Raw genomic sequence first — 10,290 nt, 5'->3', positions numbered from 1 at the left:
CCTATGTACTTAAAAAAGGACTTCTTGTTGTCCTTAATCCGGGAAGCCAGCCCCTGTTCCATCTCTGCCTTGGCCTTCCTAACCATCCCCCTACATCCCCGAGCAACTGCAGAATAGTCCTCCTTAGTGATGACCCCTCCTTTCCATTGGGAGTAAGCCTCCTTTTTGGCAAGGAGACATTCCCAGATGTTTTTAGTGAGGCATGGAGGCTTATATGCTCTCCTGCCCCCTTTGACCCTCCTGGGGATTACCTTCCTCTGGGCTTGGAGGATCATCTCCTTAAGGAGCGACCACTCCCCTTGGAAACCCGGCTCCCCTCCCCTCTGAGTCTTCAGCGCTTCTCCAACTATATGGTCAATCAGTTCTTGGATCTTCCAGTCATTCTCATCAATCCACAGTCTTGATGTTTCCTGGTAGTGAATCCAAGCGTCTCTTCACAAGCGCAGAATACGATGGACTTAAAGGCACCCCAAACACTGTCAACATTGTCCCATTGTGGTTGATTGGAATTCGCCAGCTTTTCATTGAGGCACCGGTGGAAGAGGTATCACTTGATTGGGTCCTTGAGTCCTTTGACATTGAACTTCTGTCAGCATTGCTTCTGTTGCAGACTTCGTTTGGACGACAATTTGAGTAACATAATTGAGCAGATGAGTCCTAGCATAGTTCAAGTAATGCATGCATCTTTGCGATCCTGGGTGTGAACAATGATATAGTCAATCAAGTGCCAATACTTAGATTGTGTCTATAGCCAGGACGTATTGTATCTGTTTTTCTGATGAAACAGGTTGTTGGTGATGGCGAGTCCATGTTCTGCGCACTTGTTCAAGAGGAGGATGTTGTTAAAGTTGACCTTTCCCACTCCTTCCTTGCTGATTTCTCCATTCCAGAGATTTGAGTCCCTTCTGACTCTGGTATTGAAATTGCTGAGCAGAATAACTCTGTTTCCCTCCAGACCATCACAGAGGACTTGGTCATGGTTGGCAAAGAATTCCTCCTTTGTTTCAGCAGTGGCGTCAAGAGTTGGGGTACACGTGTTGATAACGGTGGTGTATTGGCTCCCTGCCAATTTAAGGTGGAGAGTCATGGGGTGCTCAGTCATTCTGATAGGGAACTCATTGAGCTGGTCTATGAGTTCATTCTTAATGGCAAAGCCAACTCTGTAAAGTTGCTGTTCTCCTTCCTGTTTACCCCTCCAGAAGAGGGTATAGCCACCTCCTTGTTCTCCTTGTTTTGTTTTTTCCCATGTCTGTAACCAGCTCTAGAGAAGACTGCTATGAAAAGCTAATTGGATGCTCTTTGAAAAACATGGGGATCGCACTTTGTTCAGATCAATTGTGGAAAATGTACTTATCAAAGCCTTCTGAAAGTCATGGAAGTGACTTGGAAGAGCTGCTTAAAGACACTCTTGGTTTAATCTTGTTACAAATGAGATGACAAATCTTGAGGGCCACTGTATTATTGTTCTATGGAAACGTCACAACAGCTAATGGTGGGGAGTTTGGAACTCAAATCTCTTCTACGAGATGGTCTTTTGTTTCAAAACCATCAACTTCAGAACTGTGAGTAAGAAAGTGGTAAGAACAGTACAGAAATCTGGAGTTCCTTTAAAGAACTACAGCTTTGGCAACAACAAGGCTGCATACATAACAAAAAAGTGGGAACAGAGTCTCAAAGCACTGCTTTCTGAATACCATGCACGTGACTTGCATGGCATTTTTTCAGTTTAGCTAGGATATATGAAGAAACACTCTAATAAGTGTTAATGAATTTGTTAGGACAGATAAATGGGCCTTCCCTATCTGCAAGATATGGTTTCATCTGTCTCCAGGCAAAAGGAAAAGTGCCCACAATATCACCCTCACAAGAAATCACAAGGTGGGGAAGTTTCCCTGAAGCCACCAATTTTCACTCCAGTTACTTTGAAGATTAGTGGAATTTTTGCAGAAGATCACAAGCAAAATTGTGGTTCAGCCGCTAAGGGTAAGATCTGTCTGTACACATGGCCAAAAACAATACAAATATTTAAGCAACAAAAACATTTGCTCCAAAAAATGACATTAGCTCTTATCTTCTATAAACCGCCCCCGCCAGAAACACAAGCAAATAAGGTGGCAAATAATTAAACTGAGCTTGCCAACTGGGCAGAGCCTGACAGTCAAACAAATAAATGCTTGTTTGCCAAGAAAGGCAACACTGAACTCAGAAGCAAAATTACAAAGTACGTGCATGCCAGTGCTCTTGTTAAAAAATGATGTGCTTTTGTCAGCATGCTCCCATTTTTTGAGGGCATGCAAAGTGCTTGATCCCAATGGACACTTCCCGACTAGCATGCACGTGCCTGTTGTCAAGCCAGCCGCAAAAGGAACACTAAGAATGAAAAAATGTTCCCCACGCTGCCTATTTGCAGCACAGGCTCTAAATTTGATACCTGGATTTCCAGGTATGAAAGAAAAAACACCCAGAAAAAAAGTAGTGCAGGGCACAAAGCAAGTGGAGACTGGGTCCTCCAGAGACGCTTTGGCATCTGGCCAGAGCATTGCTATGGTGCCCCTGCTGCCCCAGCATGCTGCCTAATCCTGCAGGGCAAACAGAAGCAGAGCAAGACTGCGGCATGACCCAGGCCCTGACCCACATCCCCCCCACAAATCTCACACCCTATGTGCTCAGCCAGCCATATGGGATGGGACAGGACCGGCTGGTGGGACCTGCGGCTGCAGGGGCAACTGCCACGCTGCAGCCCTGCCCCAGCTCACACCAGTGACGGGCCATGAAACTATGTGGACCCAGCCTGGGGAGGCTCCTGGTCCCAGGAAACTCTTGGGGGTGTGACAGGCTGAGGGTAGAGATGGGGTTTGGAGATGGGGGGCACTCTGGGTAGGACAGGCTGCCAGAGCCAGGCTAGAGCAGCCTGTGCAGAGGGAGGCCAGCCTGGAGCAGAAGGGTCTTGCCCAACCCAATCCCTAAGCCCCAGTCAAGGACTTCCCGGGAATGGCATGGCGACCACTGGGGCCTGGGCACAGGCACAAGGAGCAGAACAGCTCAGAGCCACAATGCAGCCGGTGAGACAGCTGCAACTGGACCCATGTCCTGGTGCTGGGACAGAGTTGCTGCCAGGAGGGAGCTAGTGGGAGCAGGCAGGGGCTGTGGGTCAGGAGTGAGGGGCAAGGGCAGGGCAGTTCTCCACCTCCTGGTGAGCAAAGTGGGCAGGGGCAGCTCTGATTTTTCTATGTTAAAAAACCCAAAAGCAAATGCCACAGTGTATAAATATTTAGAATTTTTATTATGATGATAGTGGCACTGGTAGGATGCCAAATTGCTTTAAAATGGTAAATATATCAATAAAACTTTGCCCAACTGATCCTCTCTATATAGTGGAGTTTCATTTGAATCAGAGAAGAACCCAGATTTGGGGTATTTTAATGAGAGAATTTGGGTTTTTTATCAGAATTTGCAATTTTTAAACAGGGAACCCCAGGATCTCTAATAGTGAGACAAGTTGCGAGACCCAGGCAGAGGAGCCTGCCCAGAGCCAGCACCAGGGACCCAGCCGGAGGGCAGACAAGTTGGCTGACCTGGCCATTTGGGGCCAGAAGGGCATGCTTTCACAGTTCAAAGCAGGGCCTCTGCAATGAGCCCATCTGCTGGGCGATAGTTGCCCAGATGGCAGTGAGGAGCACCAGAAGATATGACAGCGGTGCAGCACAAAGGCCAACTGTGCAGACACGGCCCACTGGCAGCTGGTCCAGAGGTGCAGGAGGCTCTCCTACAGTGCCCACACCACAGCCCAGGCAGCTCTGTAGTCCTCGTCTGGGTCTGGCAGGCACACAGCCGTTGGGCTGCATGCTGTTGCAGGTGGCAGCAGGTCACAGCCAGGCAGCAGCCTCCACTGCCAGACTGCTGCAGTGGGTAGAGGGTGCAAGGGTCACTGTAGGTTAGGGCTGCTTCAGCAGTCCAGCTGGCACAAGGGGCTAGTGTCCTCAGATACAAATTGGCTGGGCCCCAAAAGCTCCTGAGAGCAAGTAGCCCTGAGCTGCTCACCAGGGCAGATTTTTATACAGCTGGGGCAAGCACAGGTGCTGGAGCACTCCTGTGAGCAGGTTAGCAAACAACTGTTCATCAAGAGATTTCTTGCACTTTTCTCTGAAGTATCTAGGGAGGACTGCTGTCTACAGCAGGCTACTGGCCTGGATGGACCACTGGCCTGACACATTACAGCAATACTTGGTCTCCCATGATGTCCTCATGGTGAAATTGGGCAACTGTGGACTCAACAACCTTACAGTCCAGTGGCTGAGGAACTGGCTCCGTGGTCGGACCCAGAGAGTGATAGTCGATGGAACTGAGTCAACATGGCACCTGGTGACCAGTGGAGTCCCCCAGGGTCAGTACTTGGACCATTACTCTTTAATATATTCACAAATTATCTGGTTTCAGAAGCAGACTGGCTAAGTTTGCAGATAACACCAAACTATGGGGAAATGCGGTCACACTAGAGGATAGTCTGGTGATTCAGGCCAACCTGGACAGGCTCACAAGGTGAGCAGATCAAAACCTGATGATATTCACCACAGGGAAATGCAAGGTGCTCCACCTCGGGAGAAAAAAACCACATCATACTTATAGGCTCAGCAGTGCTACACTCACTAGCACCATGAACAAAAGAGACTTGGGGGCCATGATTGATCACAGGATGAGCATGGGCCACCAAAGTGATGCCGCAGCCAGCAAAGCAAATAAAACTCTGGTTTGCATCTACTGATGCATCTCAAACAAGACCCAAGAAGTCATCCTCCTACTTTACTCAGCCTTGGTGAGACCGCAGCTGAAGTACTGAGTCCAATTCTGGGCTTCACACTTTAGAAAAGATGTGGAGAAACTTGAGAGAGTCCAGAGGAGAGCCACACGCATGATTAGAGGTCAAGAGAACAGGCCTTATGAGGAAAGGCTGAAAGGCATGGGACTCTTCAGCCTGGAGAAGAGAAGGCTCAGGGGGGGCTTGGTGACAGCCTAAAAGTATATAACAGGGATGCATCAGGAACTGGGAGAAAGTCTGTTCACCAGAGTGCCCCAAGGGAAGACAAGGTCTAATGGTCACGAACTGCTGGAAAACGGCTTTAGACTGGACATAAGGAAAAACTTCTTTACCATCCGAGTCTCCAGAATCTGGAATAGACTCCCCCCAAAAATGGTGCGAGCATTGGGCAAAATGGTGGATACCTTCAAAAAACTGCTGACCCCGGCTGACTCTCCGCCCTTTGGGCAGGGGGACTGGACCCGATGATCTCGCAAGGTCCCTTCCAAGCCCTAATGTCTATGAAATACTCACTTTCCTGATACAAAAGTGTTAAGCCACCATCCCACCACATCTTTCTTTCCATTGCATGACCCATCACAATCTTTTCTTGTTACAGCTTTTTCTGCAGCTGCCTGACAAACAGCACTGTGGCTTGCACACCTTCCAATGAATAATTGAAGACACTTACCAACGATGGTTAAATAAAATCCAGCTGCTATATCAGCTTCCTTAGAGAGCTTTGATGTGAAAGGGTCTTCATCCCGAATGTAGTGAGGGAGATATTCATCCTGGGGTGAACTGCTGTGATTTGAAGTCATGCTCCTTATGTCCAGATTTGCGTCTAAAAAGCAAAACAAGAGAGTACATAACAGATTGCAGCTGCCACCAGGAATTGCTATAAAACCTTTGCTCATGTGTAGAGAGCATCACCCCCTTCTATCTTTGTTCCACTGGCTCCTGGCTTCCATGTCAAAACCTATTTCAAATTGCTCAGCTTGGTTTCAGAAGCCCCAACTGACTAGTTGAAACTTATTTAATGGCTTTCTCTACTGAGCTATGTAGGTACTGATATGGTCCTCACTGTAATATAGCTGAGCAGTATCTCTACTCCCCCTCTGCTCTGCTCACATATTGTGTGACTTCAGGCAAACCATGAAGTCTCTCTGTGTCTCCCCCACATTCATTCTTTTTTTGCCTTGCACACCTTTTTACTCCACGCATAGTTGACTTGTGGAACTCATTACCATAGGAGCTTGTAGAGGCAGATACTACACCCAGGTTCAAAAAGGGACTAAGGCTATTTCATGGATGCCAGATCTATTAGTAGCTATTAAACAGAACAGTGAAGGATGTATCCTCTGGCATCTCTAAAGCAATGATGGTGGATGCTAGGAAAGCTCATGAGCAGGGGACAGGTGGCTAGATATACCCTGTTCATTTGCTTTCCTTTTTCCAAGCAGGGGTGTCAAACATGGCCCATGGGCCACATCTGGCCCACAAAGCCTCTCGATCTGGCCCACTGGGCCACTGGTAGGCCACTGAAAGTTGGGGGCGTGGCCTGGTGCAGAATTTGGGTTATTTTGACCTCCCTAACTTTGGCCATCTGCAGCAAGTTTGGCCTGCTGTTGGTGCCCCGCAGACCTCTGAACCCAGTTCCAGATCCACCACTGCCACCAAACCCCTTTTGCTTCTACCTCTGGACCCCCCTCACCACCTTCAGTCCCACTGCCATCTCCTCCAAACCCCTTACCACTTCCAGACTCACCACTGCCTCCTCCAGAGCCCTCACTGCTGCTGGACCCACAGCTGCTGCAGTGACTACGGTGGCTGCCCCATGCTGGATCTTGCCCATGGGTAGCCATCTGGTCCAGATCCAGCCTAGCTTTAATAATATTTCATGCATTTGACAACAAATGTATCTCCGTTGCGCATCACGTCAACAGTTGATCCTGGAGCCAGAAAATGAATTATGGGGCCAAGTCATAGATTTCATAGACATTAGGGCTGGAAGGGACCTCTTAATCATCAAGTCCAGCCCCTGCCCCAGGGGCAGGATCCCAGCAAGATAAATGTACAATTGACTCTTAAAGGAGTCCAGAGTAGGTGCTTGCACCACCTCTGGCTGCAGCCTGTTCTAGATCTTGGGGGCTCAGACTATAAAAAAGTTCTTCCTTGTGTCCAGCCTGAAATGGTCTTGAAGGAGTTTGTGACCATTTGACCTTGTCATCCCTTGGGACGCTCTGGTGAACAGACGTTCCCCCAGATCCTGATGCACAACCCTTCTATACTTATAGGTAGCCACCAGGTCCCCCCTGAGCCTGCGCTTTTCCAGGCTGAAGAGTCCCGTAGCTCTCAGTCTCTCATCATAAGGTCTGTTCTCTTGCCCTCTGATCATGCACATGGCTCTCCTCTGCACTATCCCAAGCTTCTCCACATGCTTTTTAAATTGTGGAGCCCAGAGCAGTACTCCAGGTCTGGCCTCACCAAGGCCGAGTACAGTGGGAGGATGACATCCTGGGATTTCCTAGAAAAGCATCTATGGATGTAAGTCACAGTTTTGCTCGCTTTGCCAGCTGCAACATCACATCAGTGGCTCATATTCATCTTGTGGTCAATCAAGTGCCTTTCGGCCATGGTGCTAGCAAGCATAGCACTGCTAAGCCTATAAGCATGCTGTAGGTTTTTTTCCCAAGGTGGAGTACTTCGCATTTTTCAGAGTTGAAGGCCATCAGGTTTTCATCCGCCCATTTTCTGAGCCTGTCAAGGTCAGCCTGGATCACCATCCTGTCCTCGGGTGTGGACACTTTTCCCCAAAGTTTGGTGTCATCGGCAAATTTGGCCAGTCCGCTTCTGATACCAATGTCCACATCATTAATGAAGATGTTGAAAAGGATAGGCCCAAGGATGGAGCCTTGGGGGACCCCACTGATCACGGCACACCACAATCATTGACTTCCATCAACTACCACACTCTGGGTCTGACCACGAAGCCAATTCCCCAGCCAGCAGACTGTGATGTAGCCGAGGCCGCAGTTGGCCAGTTTTTCTATAAGACGATCATGGGATACCAGATCAAAACCTTTTTTAAAGTCAAGATATATGACGTCAATCTCTTCTCCCTTGTCCAGGTGATATGTCACCTGGTAGTAGAAGGAGTTGAGATTGGTCAGGCAAGGCCTATCCACAACAAACCCATGCTGGCTATCCTTCAAGAAGTTGCCTTCAGCCAGTTTGTCAAAAATGGTCTCTTTGATGATTTTTTGCAAGATCTTCCCAGGGATAGAGGTCAGGCTGATGGGCCTGTAGTTCCCCAGATCTACTTTCCTCCCTTTTTTGAAGATAGACACCACATTGGCCTTCTTCCAATCTTTGGGCACTTCGCCTGAGCACCAGGAGTTCTCAAAGATCCGTGCCAGTGGCCGAGCTATGATGCTTGCCAGCTCCTTAAGTACCCTGGGGTGTAAGCTGTCTGACAAAGTCTGTAGTCTTTATCCAGGCTAAACTTTGATTGACCTCTATTGGGATTTTGCTTAAAGTAGGAGCCATGGAATTCACAGGGTCAACACGTCATTCACTGCTGGTAACTGTTAGACAGCAATGAGCTGCTAACATAATTATCTAGGTACCAAATGCCAAAACTTGGCAGCATATCTCTGATTTCCCCTCAGTTCACATGGACAGGTCATAATTTAAAATGATGTAGATTAGACATGTGAAAACAAATATAATCTGAATAAATGAAAAGGGTAAATAGGCAATGAAGAGATCAGAATGGGTATTTGCATTTCTACATTAACAAAAGCTTTAGTTATATCAACTTTAAGTAAGTGGCTGAGGTAGGCCCTACATTAGGGATTCCTGATGGACTAGGGCCTCATATAGATGGAGCCTAAACCTTACTGTTACATCCACAGTCGGTTCCTTGGAAGATACTTATTGCACATGGGCTTAATCAAGTCACAGGAGGAAAATACCTCCTTTGACTTACTCATCCTGCTCAAAAGGTGATAAATGAATAAACTTTATCCACCCCACAAAACCTCAAGGGCTAACATTTTGTATTTCACCAGAGGAGAAAAATAATGGGGTTTGTCTGGAGAAACAACTCTCCAGATTTGCTCTAAATCTCTCTCTGTCTTTATTGTTTCTCTCAGCACAACAGCCAATGCCGTGATGTGCTGTTAAGGATCTTACAGTTCACCTGGAATTACTAGCTGTGAGCTATACACAGGCATCACATGAATCCACGTTTCATTCTCTCCTTTGGCTCTTCAGAGTTCAGCTCGGTGTGATGGGAAAACTGTATAAATAAAACTATGCTGGAAATCATTTAAACCCTTTCCTATGATACCTGTACCTCATTTTCCACACACTTAAAAAATCCATTGAAAGACAATCAGACAGCAGGAACACAGTTTCAATGTGCACCAATAATGCCATATTCATAAGGTGATTGCACTTATGTTAGCCTGGGGAATGTCAAATTCTGCATTTCTCCATGTGTTTCCATTGCAATGTCACATGGCCAAAAAGTCATAAAGCAGCAAGGCTACACAGTGTTATTGAAGATGATGTTTATCTCATTTCTACCCCATGGAGTAACATAAGATTCACAACACAACAGGACAGAGGAAACCACAGGCTGACTGTCCATGTGGCTAGAGGGAGAATGGCATCCCATTGGTATGCTGCAGACATCCCCAACTGGGGTCCTTCACATCCAGTAAATATACTAGAGTTCATGATTTTAAGGAAAATATGCTGCAGACCCCAGCTCAAACAATTAGAAGTACAACATAAAACAAGCCACTTTTATAAGAGAATGACTGAACAAAATGAAATAAATTCTGTAGGAGACACACATACTGGGCACGTCTACATGAGCCGCTACATTGCTGCAGTGATGAGCTATGGTAATGTAGCTCGCTGCTACAGTAATGTAGCAGTGGCAAGCACAAACTGTGACACCACCGCTACTGAGTGATAGCCCAAGCTACTGTGCAGTAGGGTCAGAAATGACCCGTGCAGCACCAGGAGTGCACAGGACAGGTGGTTACCATGCGGTAACAAGTTCTTTGCTAGCAACCACGATAAGTAGGGGCCTACTTAATTCACGCCTGCAGATTTCAAGGGCAAAATGCGGGCCTCAACAGTCATTTTACAGACAGAATACAGTGCCACCCCGCACCTGTCTCTGATTGGCCAAGAGGCCCCTGTGGCTCTGCCCCTTCTCACCAATTGCCTATGAGGGCTGCCGGTCATGTAACCCCGCTCCTCACTGCTGATTGGCTGCAATGGATGTCCATCATGCAGCCCAGTTTCTTGTCCTGATTGGTGGAGAAAGGCAGAGCCACATGACATCCAGCCCTTGCAGCCGATCAGTGATGAGGGGCAGAGGTGACAGACATCTTACCGGTAGCCCTTCAAGTGGGAATCCCCTCCACCCCTCTTCCCCACCCCAGCAGGCTGCCACAGCACCTTGAGGACTGCTG

At 47.7% G+C, this 10,290-nt stretch overlaps 1 protein-coding gene across 1 annotated transcript in view; it reads right to left on the bottom strand.

Moving 5' to 3' along the window:
• Positions 1-5,632, bottom strand: part of OPN5 (opsin 5) — a 54,925-nt gene extending 49,293 nt beyond the window's left edge. Inside the window, exon 1 of the mRNA XM_019520694.1 lies at positions 5,487-5,632. Within this exon, the coding sequence (XP_019376239.1) occupies positions 5,487-5,616 (130 nt within the window). The 5' untranslated portion in view covers positions 5,617-5,632. The remainder of the gene's footprint in view (positions 1-5,486) is intronic.
• Between the last annotated feature and the right edge of the window lie 4,658 nt (positions 5,633-10,290).

The sequence above is a fragment of the Gavialis gangeticus genome, unplaced genomic scaffold (genome assembly GCF_001723915.1).
Source record: "Gavialis gangeticus isolate Ggan-Ray unplaced genomic scaffold, GavGan_comp1, whole genome shotgun sequence".
Classification (NCBI taxonomy): Eukaryota; Metazoa; Chordata; order Crocodylia; family Gavialidae; genus Gavialis; species Gavialis gangeticus.
Note: the sequence above shows the minus strand (reverse complement) of the source record. Positions and strands in the feature narration are given on the sequence as shown.